Source organism: Lonchura striata, chromosome 25 (genome assembly GCF_050655825.1).
Source record: "Lonchura striata isolate lonStrDom1 chromosome 25, ASM5065582v1, whole genome shotgun sequence".
Classification (NCBI taxonomy): domain Eukaryota; kingdom Metazoa; phylum Chordata; class Aves; order Passeriformes; family Estrildidae; genus Lonchura; species Lonchura striata.
In genome coordinates, this window is record NC_140727.1 from 3297208 (window position 1) to 3315301 (window position 18094).

General features: G+C 64.2%; 2 protein-coding genes across 2 annotated transcripts; both read left to right on the top strand.

Moving 5' to 3' along the window:
- Positions 1-47: 47 nt before the first annotated feature.
- On the top strand, positions 48-3732 carry PFDN2 (prefoldin subunit 2). Its single transcript, XM_085560659.1, has 4 exons — positions 48-121; positions 1050-1138; positions 2498-2621; positions 3482-3732. Exons 1-4 carry the CDS (start codon positions 56-58, stop codon positions 3653-3655), a joined length of 453 nt encoding a protein of 150 aa, XP_085416785.1. The 5' UTR covers positions 48-55; the 3' UTR covers positions 3656-3732.
- Positions 3733-5327: 1595 nt separating this feature from the next.
- LOC146765381 (V-type proton ATPase catalytic subunit A-like) lies at positions 5328-17890 on the top strand. The gene is made up of 14 exons (XM_085560660.1): positions 5328-5537; positions 6652-6780; positions 7685-7899; positions 8801-8938; positions 9523-9674; positions 10830-10992; positions 11554-11662; positions 12762-12884; positions 13890-14004; positions 14743-14806; positions 15566-15769; positions 16693-16787; positions 16880-17051; positions 17690-17890. Exons 1-14 carry the CDS (start codon positions 5471-5473, stop codon positions 17780-17782), a joined length of 1839 nt encoding a protein of 612 aa, XP_085416786.1. The 5' UTR covers positions 5328-5470; the 3' UTR covers positions 17783-17890.
- Positions 17891-18094: the final 204 nt, after the last annotated feature.

Sequence of the window (18094 nt, forward strand, 5' to 3'; positions counted from 1 at the left end):
TGGCGGCGCGGCGCGCGCGGCGCGGGCCGGAAGAGGAGGGGGCGCGCGGGGCAAGATGGCGGAGCCGGGGAAGGGGCGGGCGGCGGCGGCCCCGGCGGGGAAGGGGCTGAGCGCCGAGCAGGTCAGCGGGCACCGGGAGGTGGGGAGGGGGCACCGGGAGTGAGGGGGGCACGGGGAGGAGGGGGGGGACTGTGGGAGCGGAGGGCTGGGGAGTGAGGGGGGTCTCTGATAACGGGGAGGGGTCCCTGATAACGGGGAGGGGTCTCTGAAAGTGGGGGAGGGGTCTTTGATAACGGGGAGGGGCCCCTGATAGTGAGGAAGGCCTTTCCCAGTCCAGTCCTGTTCCCAGTTTACCCCAGTCCATCCCAGTCCATTCCCAGCCCCTCCCAGCTGGTCCCAGTCCCTCCCAGTCCATTCCTAGTTCCATCCCAGCCCATCCCAGTCCATTCCCAGTCTATTCCCAGTCCCTCCCAGTCTATTCCCAGTCCCTCCCAGCCCCTCCCAGTCCATTCCCTTCCAAGCCCCTTCGAGTCAGTCCCAGTCCCTCCCAATCCATTCCCAGTCACTCTCAGCGTTTCCCAGTCCACTCCCAGTCCATTCCCAGTCCATTCCCAGTCCATCCCAGTCCATCCCAATCCGTCTCAGCCCGTCCCAGTCGCTCCCAGTCCATTCCCAGTCCCTCCCAGTCCATTCCCAGTCCATCCCAGCCCGTCCCAGTTGGTCCCGGTCTCTCCCAGTCCATTCCTAGTCCATCCCAATCCGTCTCAGCCCCTCCCAGTCCATTCCCAGTCCATTCCCAGTCCTTCCCAGTCCTTCCCAGTCCATTCCCAGTCCCTCCCAGTCTATTTCCAGTCCATTCCCAGTCTCTCCCAGTCCCTCCCAGTCCATTCCCAGCCCCTCCCAGCCCGTCCCAGTCGCTCCCAGTCCATTCCCAGTCCCTCCCAGTGTGTTCCAGTCCATTCCCAGTCCCTCCCAATCCATTCCCAGTCCATCCCAGTCCCTCCCAGCCCATCCCAGTTGCTCCCAGTCCATCCCAGTTTGTGGCGCAGGTGGTGTCGCGCTTTAACCGCCTGCGGCAGGACCAGCGGGGTTTGGCCTCCAAGGCGGCCGAGCTGGAGCTGGAGCTCAACGAGCACACGTGGGTGTGGGGTGCAGGGTTTGGGGTGTGGGGCTGGGGTTTGGGGTGTGGGGTGCGGGGTTTGGGGTGTGGGGTGTGGGGTTTGGGGTGTGGGGTGCGGGGTTTGGGGTGTGGGGTGCAGGGTTTGGGGTGTGGGGTGCAGGGTTTGGGGTGTGGGGTTTGGGATTTGGGGTGTGGGATGCAGGGTTTGGGGTGTGGGGTGCAGGGTTTGGGCTGTGGGGTGCAGGGTTTGGGGTGTGGGGTGCAGGGTTTGGGGTGTGGGGTGCAGGGTTTGGGGTGTGGGGTTTGGGATTTGGGGTGTGGGATGCAGGGTTTGGGGTGTGGGGTGCAGGGTTTGGGGTGCGGGGTGCAGGGGCTGGGGTTTGGGGTGTGGGGTTTGGGATTTGGGGTGTGGGGTGCAGGGTTTGGGGTGTGGGGTGCAGGGTTTGGGGTGCGGGGTGCAGGGGCTGGGGTTTGGGGTGTGGGGTTTGGGATTTGGGGTGTGGGGTGCAGGGTTTGGGGTGTGGGGTGCAGGGTTTGGGGTGTGGGGTTTGGGATTTGGGGTGTGGGATGCAGGGTTTGGGGTGTGGGGTGCAGGGTTTGGGGTGCGGGGTGCAGGGGCTGGGGTTTGGGGTGTGGGGTTTGGGATTTGGGGTGTGGGGTGCAGGGTTTGGGGTGTGGGGTGCAGGGTTTGGGGTGTGGGGCTGGGGTTTGGGGTGTGGGGTGCAGGGTTTGGGGTGCGGGGTGCGGGGTTTGGGGTGTGGGGCTGGGGATTTGGGATTTGGGACTGGGATTTGGGGTGTGGGATGCAGGGTTTGGGGTGCGGGGTTTGGGATTTGGGGTGTGGGGCTGGGGTTTGGGGTGTGGGGTGCAGGGTTTGGGGTGTGGAGCTGGGATTTGGGATTTGGGGTGTGGGGTGCAGGGTTTGGGGTGTGGGGCTGGGATTTGGGATTTGGGACTGGGATTTGGGATTTGGGGTGCGGGGTTTGGGGTGTGGGGCTGGGATTTGGGGTGTGGGGCTGGGATTTGGGGTTTGGGGTGTGGGGCTGGGGTTTGGGATTTGGGGTCAGGATTTGGGGGAGTGGAGTTGGGATTTGGGGGATTTAGGGTGGATTAGGATGGGTTTAGGGTGGCTCAGGATTTGGGGGGATTTGAGGTGGATTTGGGGTGGATCAGGATGGATTTGGGGTGGGTCAGGGTGGATTTGGGGTGGGTCAGGATGGATTTGGGGTGGGTCAGGGTGGATTTAGGATGGATTTGGGGTGGATCAGAATGGATTTAGGGGGGCCTCAGGATATGGGGTGGATCAGGGTGGATTTAGGATGGATTTGGGGTGGATCAGGGTGGATTTGGGGGGCTCAGATTTGGGGTGCTGCCCAGGCTGGTGATCGAGACGCTGCGGGAGGTGGATCCCACCCGGAAGTGTTTCCGCATGGTCGGGGGGGTGCTGGTGGAGAGGACGGTCAAGGAGGTGCTGCCCGCGCTGGAGAGCAACAGGGAGCAGGTCTGCACCCCAAAACCCTGCTGGGACCCCAAAACCCCGCTGGGATCCCGTAAAAATCCAATGGGGACCTCAAAACTCTGCTGGGATCCCGTGAAAATCCAATGGGAACCCCAAAAACATGCTGGGACCTCAAAATTCTGCTGGGATCTCGTAAAAATCCAATGGGGACCTCAAAACTCTGCTAGTATCCTGTGAAAATCCAATGGGAACCCCAAAATCTCTCTGGGATCCTGTAAAAATCCAATGGGGACCCCAAAATCCTGCTGAGACCCCAAAACCCCACTGGGATCCCGTAAAAATCCAATGGGAACCCCAAAATCCTGCTGGGATCTCGTAAAAATCCAAGGGGGACCCCAAAACCCCGCTGGAATCCCATAAAAATCCAATGGGAACCCCAAAAACCTGCTGAGACCCCAAAATTCTTCTGGGATCCCGTGAAAATCCAATGGGAACCCCAAAACCCCGCTGGAATCCCATAAAAATCCGATGGGAACCCCAAAAACCTGCTGGGACCCCAAAACCCCGCTGGGATCCCGTGAAAATCCAATGGGAACCCCAAAATCTCGCTGGGATCCCATAAAAATCCAATGGGGGAAGCCCAAAAAATCTCCTAGGACCACCTCAAAAAAACTCTCTAGATTTTTCCCCTGCTTTTTTTCTATTTTTCTCTCATTTTCCCCGTTTTCCCTCCTAGTTCTCCAATCTAACCGAGCCTCTCTCTTTTCCCCCATTTCCCCCATTTCCCATATTTCCCAATTTCCCCGTTTTTCCCCCAAAATCTCCAATCTAACCGAGCCTCTCTCTTTTCCCCCATTTCCCCCATTTCCCGTTTTGCCCAATTTCCCCGTTTTTTTCCCCAGATCTCCAAGCTGATCGAGGCTCTGGCGCAGCAGCTGCAGGCCAAGGGCCGGGAGCTGTCGGAATTTCGGGAACGCCACAACATCCGCCTGGTGGGCGAGGACGACCCCAAATCTGCGCCCCGGGACGGCCCCGAGGGGGGCAAGGGGGGCCCCGGGGGGGTCTTGGTGTCCTGACCCCCCCAAAAAAAATTCCCAGCGGGATTTGGGGTCGTTTCGGGGGGGTTTGGGTAATAAACGGGAATTTGGGAAAATCCCCCGGTTGGTTTTTATGGGAAAAGGGGGGGAAAATGGGTTTGGGGTGAGGGGGAGAATATCAAATGTGGGGGGTTTCAAGTGGGACCCCAAAAATGGGGGTGGGAACCTAAAATGGGGGGAAAACAGGACCCCAAAAATGGGGTATGGGACCCCAAAATGGGGAGAAATAGCCCAAAAAAGGGGACCCCAAACATAGAGGGTGGTACTCAAAATGGGGGAAAAAAGGAACCCCAAAAATGGGGTTGGGACCCCAAAATGGGGAGAAATAGCCAAAAAATGGGGAAAAAAAGGGGGATCCCAAACATAGAGGGTGGGACTCAAAACAGGGGGAAAAAGGGATCCTGAAGATGGAGGGAGGGACCCCCAAAAAAAAGGGAGAGGAGACCCCAAAAATGGGGGAAAAAGGGGATCCCAAAGGTAGAGGGTGGGACTCAAAATGGGGGAAAAAAGGGACCCCAAAAATGGGGCATGAGACCCCAGAAAAGGGGGAGAGGAGACCCCAAAAATGGGGATGAAACCCCAAAATGGGGGAAAAAGAGGATCCTGAAGATGGGGATGGGACCCCCAAAAAAAGGGGAGAGGAGACCCCAAAAATGGGGGAAAAAGGGGATCCCAAGGGTAGAGGGTGGGACTCAAAATGGGGGAAAAAAGGGACCCCAAAAATGGGGCATGAGACCCCAAAAAAAGGGGGAGAGGAGACCCCAAAAATGGGGATGAAACCCCAAAATGGGGGAAAAAGAAGATCCTGAAGATGGGGATGGGACCCCCAAAAAAAGGGGAGAGGAGACCCCAAAAATGGGGGTGACAAAGAGAAGGGGGTGACAAGGACACAGCAGGGAGGTGACAAGGCCATGGAGGTGACAAGGACTTGAGGGTGACAAAGAGAAGGGGGTGACAAAGGGAAGGGGGTGACAAGAACACAGCAGGGAGGTGATGAAGAGAAAGGAGGTGGTGACACGGGGGTGACAAAGAGAAGGGGGTGACAAGGACATGGCAGGGAGGTGACAAGGCCATGGGGGTGACAGGGGTGACAAAGAGAAGGTGACAAGGCCATGGAGGGTGACAAGGACTTGGGGGTGACAAGGCTGTGAGGGGGTGACAAGGACATGGGGAGGTGACAATACCATAAGGGGTGACAGAGGAAAGGAGGTGACAAGGACATGGGGGGTGACAAAGAGAAGGGGGTGACAAAGAGAAGGGGGTGACAAAGAGAAGGGGGTGACAAGGACACAGCAGGGAGGTGACAAGGCCATGGGGGTGACAAGGACTTGGGGGTGACAAAGGGAAGGGGGTGACAAGGCTGTGAGGGGGTGACAAAGACGTGGGGGGTGACAAAGGGAAGGGGGTGACAAGGACACAGCAGGGAGGTGATGGAGAGAAAGGAGGTGGTGACACGGGGGTGACAAAGGGAAGGGGGTGACAAGTCTGGGGGGTGACAAAGAGAAGGGGGTGACAAGGACACGGCAGGGAGGTGACAAGGACACCCACGCCGCGTCCCCGTCACCCCCAGCCGGGCCGGGCCGGTGTCACCCGGTGTCACCCGGCGCAGGGGGACGCGGCTGTTGACTGCACACAGTGCCGCGCCCGCGGGTGGCCCTGCCACCGGAGCCAGCCGGTGCCACCGCGCCGTGTCCCCGCGGCACGGTGGCGCCACGCCCGCGGTGGCCCCGTCCGGTTGTCACCGGCGGCCGGGGCCATTTAACGGCGGCGGCAGCGCGGCGGGGAGGGGACAGCATGGAGGGGACACGGCAGGAGGAGCGCGAGAGCCTGGTGGGGACCGTGCACGGCGTGTCCGGGCCCGGTACGGTGACACCGGGGACACCGGGACACCGGGGACGGCCGGGGATGGGGAGCCGGTGGCGTTTGAGCCGCTGAAATGGGGACAGTGGGGACAGAGGGACACGAGAGGGGACAATGGGGACAGAAGGATGGGGATGGGATAATGGGGACAGAGGGACAGGAGGGGGACAATGGGGGGACAGTGGGGACAGAAGGACAGGAGTGGGACAGAGGGACGGGAGAGGGGACAATGGGGACAGAGGGACACGAGAGGCGACAATGGGGACAGAAGGACTAGGGTGGGACAGTGGGGACAGAGGGACGGGAGAGGGGACAGTGGGACAGAAGGATGGGGATGGGATAATGGGGACAAAGGGACAGGAGGGGGACAATGGGGGGACAGTGGGGACAGAGGGACAGGAGTGGGACAGAGGGACAGGAGAGGGGACAATTGGGGACAGAAGGATGGGGGTGGGACAGTGGGGACACAGGGACAGGAGTGGGACAGAGGGACAGGAGGGGGGACAATGGGGGGACAGTGGGGACAGAAGGACAGGAGTGGGGACAATGGGGACAGAAGGACTGGGGTGGGACAGTGGGGACAGAGGGACAGGAGTGGGACAGAGGGACAGGAGGGGGGACAATGGGGACAGAAGGATGGGGATGGGACAGTGGGGTCACAGGGACAGCAGGGGGACAATGGGGACAGAGGGACAGGAGGGGGACAATGGGGACAGAAGGACTGGGGTGGGACAGTGGGGACACAGGGACAGCAGGGGGGACAATGGGGGGACAATGGCGGGGAGCACTTGGGGAGGGGACAGGTTGGCAACAGGAGGGGACATCGTGGGACATCCTGGGGACAGAGGGACAGCCGGGGATGGCGATCCCGGTGGCATTTTTGGCACTAAAACGGGGACAGGAGAGGGGACAATGGGGAGGGGACAGGGATGGGGACAGGGATGGGGACAGAGGGGTCCCCGGTGGGGTGGCGGCCCCGGGCCGTGTCCCCGCAGTGGTGACAGCCCCGCGCACGGCAGGGGCGCCGCGGGGAGGGGACGGGGACGGCGAGCCGGGGGGACACGGTGGTCCCCTGCGCGGTGGTGGCCGGGGGTGACGGCGGCGTGTCCCCGCAGTGGTGACAGCCACGCGGATGGCGGGGGCGGCCATGTACGAGCTGGTGCGCGTGGGCCACGCGGAGCTGGTGGGGGAGATCATCCGGCTCGAGGGGGACATGGCCACGCTCCAGGTGTACGAGGAGACCTGTATCCTGTCCCCGCTGTCCCCGTGTCCCCGCTGTCCCCGCTGTCCCCGTGTCCCCGTGTCCCCGCTGTCCCCTCCGCGCCACCCTGCCGGCCCTCCGAGCGCCCACCCGGTCCCCTCGCTGTCCCCCTGTCCTGTCCCCTCCCTTGTCCCTCCCTTCTGCCCTGCCCTGTCCCCTCCCTGTCCCCCCCAGCCCATCCCGTCCCGCTGTCCCCGTGTCCCCGCTGTCCCTGCAGTCCCCCCGGTACCCGTTGTCTCCCCAGTTCCAGTGTCCTCGCTGTCCCCTCTGTCCCTCCCGTGTCCCCTCTGTCCCCGCCGTGTCCCCGCTGTCCCCCCCGTGTCCCCTCTATTCCCCCCGTGTCCCCGCTGTCCCCCCGTGTCCCCGCTGTCCCCCCCGTGTCCCCTCTATTCCCCCCGTGTCCCCGCTGTCCCCCCGTGTCCCCGCTGTCCCCGCCGTGTCCCCGTGTCCCCTCTGTCCCCCCCGTGTCCCCTCTATTCCCCCCGTGTCCCCGCTGTTCCCCCCGTGTCCCCGCCGTGTCCCCGCTGTCCCCGTGTCCCCTCTGTCCCCGCCGTGTCCCCGCTGTCCCCCCCGTGTCCCCTCTGTCCCCGCCGTGTCCCCTCTGTCCCCGTGTCCTCACTGTCCCCGTGTCCCCTCTATTCCCCCGTGTCCCCTCTGTCCCCCCGTGTCCCCTCTGTCCCCCCGTGTCCCCTCTATTCCCCCGTGTCCCCTCTGTTCCCCGCCGTGTCCCCGCTGTCCCCGCCGTGTCCCCGCTGTCCCCGCTGTCCCCTCTGTCCCCCCCGTGTCCCCGCTGTCCCCGCTGTCCCCGCCGTGTCCCCGCTGTCCCCGCCGTGTCCCCGCTGTCCCCGTGTCCCTCCCGCGGTGACATTCCTGAGCGGCCGCCGCAGCGGGGGTGCAGGTGGGGGACCCGGTGCGGCGCACGGGGACGCCGCTCTCGGTGGAGCTGGGCCCGGGCATCCTGGGCTCCATCTTCGACGGGATCCAGCGGCCGCTGCGCGACATCGCCGAGGCCACGCGCAGCATCTACATCCCGCGGGGCACCAACGTCCCCGCGCTGCCGCGACACCTGGACTGGGACTTTGTCCCCAGCAAGAACCTCCGGGTGCGTGGCCCCTCCCTGTCACCTCCGCGGAGCCCCGTCCTGTCCCTGTGTCCCATCCCTGTCCTGTCCCCCCTTCCCCATCTGGCTGCCCAGGCCCTGTGTCCCCTCCCCGTCCTGTCCTGCCTTCCCCTGTCCCCTCCCTGTCCCCTCCCCGTCCTGTCCTGCCATCCCCTGTCCCCTCCCTGTCCCCTCCCTGTCCCCGTCCTGTCCTGCCATCCCCTGTCCCCTCCCCGTCCCCTTCTTGTCCCCGTCCTGTCCTGCCATCCCCTGTCCCCTCCCTGTCCCCTCCCTGTCCCCGTCCTGTCCTGCCTTCCCCTGTCCCCTCCCTGTCCCCTCCCCGTCCTGTCCTGCCATCCCCTGTCCCCTCCCTGTCCCCTCCCCGTCCTGTCCTGCCATCCCCTGTCCCCTCCCTGTCCCCTTCTTGTCCCCGTCCTGCCATCCCCTGTCCCCTCCCTGTCCCCTCCCTGTCCCCCCTTATCCTGCCCTGTCCCCTTTTGTCCCCCCCAGCCCCGTCCTGTCCCTGCCAAGGGACATCACCTCCATTGTCCCCTCCCCTGTCCCCTCCCCTGTCCCCTCCCCTGTCCCCTCCCTGTGCCCCCTGCCCAGGAGGGGACCCCAAAAAAGGGGGTGGGGACAGCGGGGACACAGAGGACAGGGGTATGGGGGGGACGTGGGGACACGGGGACACCGGGACACGGGGACATCGGGACACGGGGACATTGGGGGACACAGGGACACGGGGACACTGGGGGACACAGGGCCAGTGATGATGCAGGGTCGCGAGGACACGAAAGTGGCCGGGCCGTGGGGACACGGGGGACGTGGGGGGACATGGCGGGACAGGGGCGGGGGGCGCGGAGCCCTCCGGGGGTCGCTGACGGTGTCGCCGCCGTGTCGCCAGGTCGGGAGCCACGTAACGGGCGGGGACATCTACGGCTCGGTGGCGGAGAATTCGCTGCTGCAGCACCGGCTGATGGTCCCGCCCCGCAGCCGCGGCACCGTCACCTACATCGCGCCCCCCGGGCACTACGGCGTGGCGGTGAGCGGCGCCGGGACCACCGGCACCGGCACCGGGACCACCGGCGCCGGGACCACCGGCACCGGCACCGGGACCACCGGCACCGGGACCACCGGCGCCGGGACCACCGGCACCGGCACCGGGACCACCGGCACCGGGATCAGTGGGATCAGAGGGAGCAGGGTCGGGATCACAGGGATCGGGACCGGGGGGTGGCGGGCCAGACGGGTTGTCCCGGGTTGGTCCCGGTTGATTCCACGCTGACCCTGCCTGATCCCGGGCCGGTCCCAGGTTGAACCCAGCCGATCCCGGCTGACCCCGGCCGGTCCCGGGCCGATCCCGGCTAACCCCGGCCGGTCCCGGGCCGGTCCCAGGCCGATCCCGGCTGACCCCGGCCGATCCCGGGCCGATCCCGGCTAACCCCAGCTGACCCCGGCCGGTCCCGGGCCGGTCCCGGGCCGATCCCGGCTGACCCCGGCCGGTCCCGGGCCGGTCCCAGGCCGGTCCCGGCTGACCCCGGCCGATCCCGGGCCGATCCCGGCTGACCCCGGCCGGTCCCGGGCCGGTCCCGGGCCGACCCCGGCTGACCCCGGCCGGTCCCGCAGGACGTGGTGCTGGAGCTGGAGTTCCAGGGGCTCCGTGAGCCGCTCTCCATGATCCAGGTGTGGCCGGTCCGGCAGGTCCGGCCCGTGGCCGAGAAGCTCCCGGCCAATCACCCGCTGCTGACCGGCCAGAGGGTCCTGGACGCGCTCTTCCCGTAGGCACCGGCACCGGGAGCGGAACGGGAACGGGAACGGGAACGGGAACGGGACTGGGGTCAGGACTGTGATTGGGACTGGGATCGGGACTGGGATCGGGACTGGGACTGGGGGGGTGCAATGCTCCTGTAGGGATCGGGACTGGGACTGGGACTGGGATCGGGACCGGGACCGGGACTGGGATCAGGACAGGGACAGGGAGACAGGGACTGGGGGGTGCAGTGTTCCTGTAGGGATCGGGACTGGGACTGGGATCGGGATCAGGAGCGGGATCAGGATCAGGACTGGGACTGGGGGGGTGCAATGCTCCTGTAGGGATCGGGACTGGGACTGGGACTGGGACTGGGACCGGGACCGGGACTGGGATCAGGACAGGGACAGGGAGACAGGGACTGGGGGGTGCAGTGTTCCTGTAGGGATCGGGACCAGGACTGGGACCAGGATCAGGACTGGGACTGGGATCGGGATCAGGAGCGGGATCAGGATCAGGACTGGGACCGGGATCAGGAGTGGGATCAGGACCGGGACTGGGACTAGGGGCGTGCACTGTTTGCATAGGGAATGGGATCGGGACAGGAATGGGGACAGGGAACAGGGATGGGGACAAAGACAGGGACAGGGATGGGACTGGGCACAGGGAAAGCCGGAACTGAGGACAGGGATGGGGACAGGCAGAGATTGATTTGGGGACAGGCAGAGATGGATTTGGGGACAGGCAGAGATGGATTTGGGGACAGGGATGGGGACAGGCAGAGATTGATTTGGGGACAGGCAGGGATGGATTTGGGGACAGGCAGAGATGGATTTGGGGACAGGGATGGGGACAGGCAGAGATGGATTTGGGGACAAGGATGGGGACAGGCAGAGATGGATTTGGGGACAGGCAGGGATGGATTTGGGGACAGGGATGGGGACAGGCAGAGATGGATTTGGGGACAGGGATGGGGACAGGCAGAGATGGATTTGGGGACAAGGATGGGGACAGGCAGAGATGGATTTGGGGACAGGCAGGGATGGATTTGGGGACAGGACGGGCACAAGAAGCAGCGCCAGGACGGGGCCGGCGCCGGGTCAGGGGTGGGGACGGCCACGGGGACAGGCGCAGGGTGGCACCGGGGTGCCGCCACCCCCGGGCCGTGTCCCCTTGTCGCCAGGTGCGTGCAGGGGGGCACCACGGCCATCCCGGGCGCGTTCGGCTGCGGGAAGACGGTGATTTCCCAGTCCCTGTCCAAGTACTCCAACAGCGATGTCATCGTCTACGTGGGCTGCGGCGAGCGCGGCAACGAAATGTCCGAGGTGCTGCGGGACTTCCCCGAGGTGACACGGCGACACCGGGACGACACCGGGACACCGGGACAGCCCCGGGACACCGGGACATTCCCGGGACACCGGGACACGCGGGGGCAGGGCGGGGACAGGGACTTCCCCGAGGTGACACGGGGACACCGGGACGACACCGGGACACGCGGGGGCAGGGGTGCTCGTGGAGGGGCTTCAGGGACTTCCCCGAGGTGACACGGGGACACCGGGGGACATCGGGGTGGCACTGGGACACGGGGGGACATGGGAGGGACATCGGTGACATGGGGTGGCAGTGACACAGGTGTTCATGGAGGGGCTTCAGGGATTTTCCCGAGGTGGCACGGGGACATGGGACACGGGGGGACATCGGGGTGGCACTGGGACACGGGGGGACATCGGGGGGACACTGGGACTCAAGGGTGGCAGGGGGGTGACAGTGACACGGGTGTTCACAGAGAGTCCTCAGGGGGGACATGGGACACGGGGGGACATCGGGGGGGCAGGGCTGTCCCCCGGTGACACGGGGGTGACACGGGGAGGTGGCAGGTGGTGACAACGTGGCACCGCTGTCCCCAGCTGACCATGGAGGTCGGCGGCCGCTCCGAGTCCATCATGAAGCGCACGACGCTCGTGGCCAACACGTCCAACATGCCGGTGGCCGCCCGCGAGGCCTCCATCTACACGGGTGGGGACACGCGACACGCGACACGCGACACGCGGGGACATGGGGGGACACGGGGGGACATGGAGACATGGGGACATGGGGACACGGGGATGTGGGAGGGACACGGGGGGACACGGGGACATGTGTGTGTGTGACAAGGACATGGGGACGGGGGGAACACGGGGGCATGGGGGGACATGGGGATATGTGTGTGTGACAGGGATCACGCTATCCCTGGGGATGTCACACATGTGACATGTGTGTGTGTGACAGGGATCATGCTATCCCTGGGGATGTCACACATGTGACACGTGTGTGTGTGACAGGGATCACGCTATCCCTGGGGATGTGACACATGTGACACGTGTGTGTGTGACAGGGATCACGCTATCCCTGGGGATGTGACACATGTGACACGTGTGTGTGTGTGACAGGAATCACGCTATCCCTGGGGATGTCACACATGTGACACGTGTGTGTGTGACAGGGATCACGCTATCCCTGGGGATGTGACACGTGTGACACGTGTATGTGTGACAGGGATCACGCTATCCCTGGGGATGTGACACGTGTGACACGTGTATGTGTGACAGGGATCACGCTATCCCTGGGGATGTGACACATGTGACACGTGTGTGTGTGACAGGGATCACGCTGGCCCTGGGGCTGTGACAGGGCTGAGGCTGTCCCTGGGGGTGTGACACACCTGTGACACGCGTGCCACATGCGTGTGGCAGGGTTCACGCTGTCCCTGAAGGTGTAACACATGTGACACGTGTGTGACAAGGATTGCGCTGTCCCTGGGGCTGTGATGGGTGTGACACACGCCTGTAACAAGGATCACGCTGTCCCTGGGACTGTGATGGATGTGTGACACCTGTGACACGTGTGACACACGCGTGTGACAAGGATCACGCTGTCCCTGGGACTGTGATGGATGTGTGACACCTGTGACACGTGTGACACACGCGTGTGACAAGGATCACGCTGTCCCTGGGACTGTGATGGATGTGTGACACCTGTGACACGTGTGACACATGCGTGTGACAAGGATCACGCTGCCCCTGGGGCTGTGCTGGGTGTGCCACGCGTGTGACACGCGCGGCACACGCGTGTGCAGGGATCACGCTGGCCGAGTACTTCCGGGACATGGGCCTGCACAGCTGCCTCCTGGCCGACTCCACGTCGCGCTGGGCCGAGGCGCTGCGGGAGATCTCGGGGCGCCTGGCTGAGATGCCGGCGGGTGAGACCCCAAAACCCCGGGGCTGGAACCCCGAAAAAACCCTAAAAAACCCCCAAAAAACCCCCCAAAACCCCGGGGCTGGAACCCCGAAAAAACCCTAAAAAACCCCCAAAAAAACCCCAAAAACCCCGAGGGTGGAACCCCGAAAAAACCCTAAAAAACCCCCAAAAAACCCCCAAAAACCCCGGGGCTGGAACCCCGAAAAAACCCAAAAAAAACCCCAAAAACCCGGGGGTGGAACCCCGAAAATACCCCAAAAAACCCGGGGGGCGTAGGGCGGAACCCCAAAAAACCCGGGGGTAGAACCCCAAAAAAACTCGGGGGGGGTGGAACCCCAAAAAACCCAAAAACCCGGGTGTGGAACCCCAAAAAACCTGGGGGCGTGGGGGTGGAACCCCAAAAAAACCCGGGGGGGTGGAACGCCAAAAACCCCGGGGGTGGAACCCCCAAAAAACCCGGGGGGCGTGGGGTGGAACCCCAAAAATACCCAGGGGGTGGGCACGGGTGAGACCCCAAAATCCTGTGGGGTGGGGGTGGGGGACACCCCAAATCCGGGAATTCGGGATCCGTGGGGTCGCGGGGATGCGCGGGGAACCCAAAATTCCGGGATTTGGGGGGGAAATGGGGTCACAGGGGGGCTGTGGGAGGTTGTGGGGTGATGCCCGGGGGTGACAGGGGGTGACAGGGGGTGACACGGGGGTGACAGGGGGTGACAGGGGGTGACACTGAGGTGACAGCCGTGTCCCTGCAGACAGCGGGTACCGGGGGTGGCAGTGGTGTCCCAGGAGGTGACAGGGGGTGACAGGGGGTGACAGGAGGTGACAGCTGTGTCCCCGCAGACAGCGGGTACTGGGGGTGACAGGGGGTGACAGGGGGTGACAGGGGGTGACAGGGGGTGACAGCCGTGTCCCTGCAGACAGCGGGTACTGGGGGTGGCAGTGGTGTCCCAGGAGGTGACAGGGGGTGACAGGGGGTGACACTGAGGTGACAGCCGTGTCCCCGCAGACAGCGGGTACCCCGCGTACCTCGGGGCCCGCCTGGCCTCGTTCTACGAGCGCGCGGGGCGGGCGCGGTGCCTCGGCAGCCCCGAGCGGGAGGGCAGCGTCAGCATCGTGGGGGCGTGAGTGTCACCGTCACCGTGTCACCGTCACCGTGTCACCGTCACCGTGTCGCTGTCACCGTGTCGCTGTCACTGTGTCACCGTCACCATGTCACCGTGTCACTGTCACTGTGTCACCATGTCACCGTGTCACTGTGCCACCGTCATTGTGTCACCATCACTGTGTCACTGTGTCACCGTCACCATGTCACTGTCACCATGTCACCATGTCACTGTGTCCCCATGTCCCCATGTCACAGTGTCCCTGTGTCACCGTGTCACTGTCACTGTCCCCATGTCACTGTCACCGTGTCACCGTGTCACTGTGTCACTGTCACTGTGTCATTGTGTCACTATGTCACTGTCACCGTGTCCCCGTGTCCCATGTCCCATGTCCCTGTGTCACCCTGTCCCCGTGTCACTGTCACTGTGTCACCATGTCCCTGTGTCACCATGTCCCTGTGTCACCATGTCCCCGTGTCACCCTGTCCCTGTGTCACTGTCACTGTGTCCCTGTGTCCCCATGTCACCATGTCACTGTGTTACCGTGTCACCGTGTCACTGTGTCACCATGTCCCTGTGTCCCGTGTCCCATGTCCCCGTGTCACCGTGTCACCGTGTTCCCATGTCACTGTGTCCCCATGTCACCGTGTTCCCGTGTCACTGTGACCCCATGTCACCGTGTCCCCGTGTCCCCAGGTGGGGACAGGGAGGGGACAAGGGTGGGGGACACCCCGAGCTCACCCTGACCCCCCCCAGGGTGTCCCCCCCCGGTGGGGACTTCTCGGACCCTGTCACCTCGGCCACGCTGGGGATCGTGCAGGTGAGGGACAGACAGACAGGGGACGGCGGGACAGCGGGACAGAGGGGACAGGATGGGTGACATGGGTGACACTGAGGGTGACACTGAGGGTGACACCCACGTGTTCTGGGGGTTGGACAAGAGACGTTGGGTGACCCAGGGGTGACCTGGGGGTGACACTGGTGGGTGTCCCATGGGGATAAGGGTCTCGGGGACGGGATGGGTGACACTGGGGGTGACATGGGTGACACCGGGTGACACCGGGTGACACGGGTGACACCCGCAGGTGTTCTGGGGGCTGGACAAGAAGCACAGGGACACACAGAGAGACACTGGGTGATCTGGGCTTGACCTTGGAGTGACACTGGTGGGTGTCCCATGGGGATCTCGGGGACGGGATGGGTGACACTGGGGGTGACATGGGTGACACTGGGTGACACCGGGTGACACGGGTGCCACCCGCAGGTGTTCTGGGGGCTGGACAAGAGACACTGGGTGACCTGAGGGTGACCTGGGGGTGACCTGGGGGTGACACTGCCAAGTGTCCCATGGGGATAAGGGTCTCGGGGGTGGGATGGGTGACACTGGGGGTGACATGGGTGACACCGGGTGACACCCGCAGGTGTTCTGGGGGCTGGACAAGAGACACTGGGTGACCTGAGGGGTGACCTGAGGGTGACCTGGGGGTGACACTGTCAAGTGTCCCATGGGGATAAGGGTCTCGGGGACGGGATGGGTGACACTGGGGGTGACACGGGTGCCACCGGGTGCCACCCGCAGGTGTTCTGGGGGCTGGACAAGAAGCTGGCGCAGCGCAAGCACTTCCCCTCGGTGAACTGGCTGATCTCCTACTCGCGCTACCTGCGCGCCCTGGAGCCGCACTACGAGCGCGCCCACCCCGAGCTGCCCGCGCTGCGCGACCGCGCCCGGCGCATCCTGCAGGAGGAGGAGGAGCTGGCCGAGATCGTGCAGCTCGTGGGCAAGGTCTGGGATTTATGGGATTTATGGGATTTATGGGATTTATGGGATTTATGGGGTTTGTGGGGTTTGTGGGGTCTGGGGTGTGGAATTTGGGATGTGGGATGTGGAATGTGGGACCCTGCAGGAGGAGGAGGAGCTGGCCGAGATCGTGCAGCTCGTGGGCAAGGTCCAGGATTTATGGGATTTATGGGATTTATGGGATTTATGGGATTTATGGGATTTATGGGATTTATGGGATTTATGGGGTGTGTGGAGTTTGTGGGGTCTGGGGTGTGGAATTTGGGATGTGGGATGTGGGATGTGAGATCTGGGATTTGGCATGTGGGGTTTGTGGGGTCTGGGACCCCGCGGGAGGAGGAGGAGCTGGCCGGGATCGTGCAGCTCGTGGGCAAGGTCCGGGATTGGGGTTTGTGGGGTCTGTGGGGTCTGGGGTGTGGAATTTGGGATGTGGGATACGGGATGTGGGATATGGGATACGGGATGTGGGATACGGGATGTGGGATGTGGGATGTGGGACCCTGCAGGAGGAGGAGCTGGCCGGGATCGTGCAGCTCGTGGGGAAGATTTGGGATTTTTGGGGTTTGTGGGGTTTGGGTGGATGGGGAAGGTGGATCTCTGGGATCAGTGGGATCTCTGGGATCTCCGGGATCTCTGGGATCTCTGGGATCTCCAGGATCTCCGGGATCTCTGGGATCTCTGGGATCTCTGGGATCAGTGGGATCGCCAGGATGTCTGGGATCAGTGGGATCTCCGGGATCTCTGGGATCTCTGGGATCAGTGGGATCTCCGGGATCTCTGGGATCTCTGGGATCTCTGGGATCTCCGGGATCTCCGGGATCTCTGGGATCTCTGGGATCTCCGGGATCTCTGGGATCTCCAGGATCTCCGGGATCTCCGGGATCAGTCGGATCTCCGCTGTCCCGCAGGCGTCGCTGGCCGAGGGTGACAAAGTGACGCTGGAGGTGGCCAAGCTGCTCAAGGACGATTTCCTGCAGCAGAACGGATACTCGGCCTACGACCGGTACCGGGACCCCCGGGACCCCCCCGGGACCCCGAATTCCATCCTGACCCCCCCAAACTCCCTCCTGACCCCCCAAAATTCCATCCCACCAGGTTCTGCCCCTTCTACAAGACCGTGGGCATGCTGCAGAACCTGGTCACCTTCTACGAGCTGGCGCGGGGGGCGGTGGAGGCGGCGGGCCCCGAGGAGCGGCGCGTCACCTGGGCCACCATCCGCGAGGGGCTCGGCGACATCCTGTACCGCCTGAGCGCCATGAAGTTCCAGGTGGGGGGCGCGGGGGGCAGGGACCCCCGGCGAGGGGTCCTGGGGAGGTTGAAGGGGGTTTGGGGGTCCTGGGGAGGTTAAAGGGGGATTTGGGGGTCCTGGGGAGGTTAAAGGGGGATTTGGGGGTCCTGGGGGAGGTTAAAGGGGGATTTGGGGGTCCTGGGGAGGTTAAAGGGGAGTTTGGGGGATGAGACCCCCGGGGGAGGGGTCCCGGGGAGGTTAAAGGGGGTTTGGGGGTCCCGGGGAGGTTAAAGGGGGATTTGGGGGTCCCGGGGAGGTTAAAGGGGGATTTGGGGCTGAGACCCCCGGGGAGGGGTCCTGGGGAGGTTAAAGGGGATTTGGGGGTCCTGGGGAGGTTAAAGGGGGATTTGGGGGTCCTGGGGGAGGTTAAAGGGGATTTGGGGGATGAGACCCCCGGGGAAGGGTCCCGGGGGAGGTTACGGGGGGCTCTGGGGGTGACCCCCCCGTGTCCCCCCGTGTCCCCCGTGTCCCCTGTGACAGAACGGGGGGGCTGTGACCCCGTTTGGGGCTCTCTGGTGGATTTTTTTGGGGGGGTCCCACGCGAATCTCAGTGTGGGTGACCCGGGGGGTTCCGGGGGTGACCCCCGCGTGTCCCCCCCGTGTCCGCGCGTGGGCAGGACCCGGTGAAGGACGGCGAGCAGCGGATCCTGGCGAGCTTCGCGCGGCTGCACGAGGAGATGGTGGCGGCGTTCCGCAGCCTGGGGGACTGAGGGGGAGGGGACAGGAGGGGGAGGGTCCCGAGGGGGGGGACAGCTCGGGGGGGGTCCCCAATGTCCCCCCGACCCCCCAATAAAGGACCCGCGGTGGCACCTGAGCTCCCGGCGTGGCTTTCCCGGTGGCACTGGGGACACTTTGGGGGGCACAGGGGTGACAGTGACACTTTGGGGGTGGCACAAGGGTGGCAGTGACACCCTGGGGTCGCACAGGGGTGACAGTGACACTTTGGGGGGCACAGGGGTGACACGGGGACGCTTTGGGGGGCACAGGGGTGATGGGAACGGGAGGGGGGCACTGGGAGGTCT

Coding starts and splice junctions, on each gene's coding strand:
- PFDN2 (XM_085560659.1), top strand. CDS start 56: ATGGCGGAGCCGGGGAAGGGGCGGGCGGCGGCGGCCCCGGCGGGGAAG. Junction 1,139..2,497: donor CTGGAGCTCAACGAGCACAC/GTGGGTGTGGGG, acceptor GGTGCTGCCCAG/GCTGGTGATCGAGACGCTGC. Junction 2,622..3,481: donor TGGAGAGCAACAGGGAGCAG/GTCTGCACCCCA, acceptor TTTTTTCCCCAG/ATCTCCAAGCTGATCGAGGC.
- LOC146765381 (XM_085560660.1), top strand. CDS start 5,471: ATGGAGGGGACACGGCAGGAGGAGCGCGAGAGCCTGGTGGGGACCGTG. Junction 9,675..10,829: donor GTCCTGGACGCGCTCTTCCC/GTAGGCACCGGC, acceptor CCTTGTCGCCAG/GTGCGTGCAGGGGGGCACCA. Junction 12,885..13,889: donor CCTGGCTGAGATGCCGGCGG/GTGAGACCCCAA, acceptor GTGTCCCCGCAG/ACAGCGGGTACCCCGCGTAC.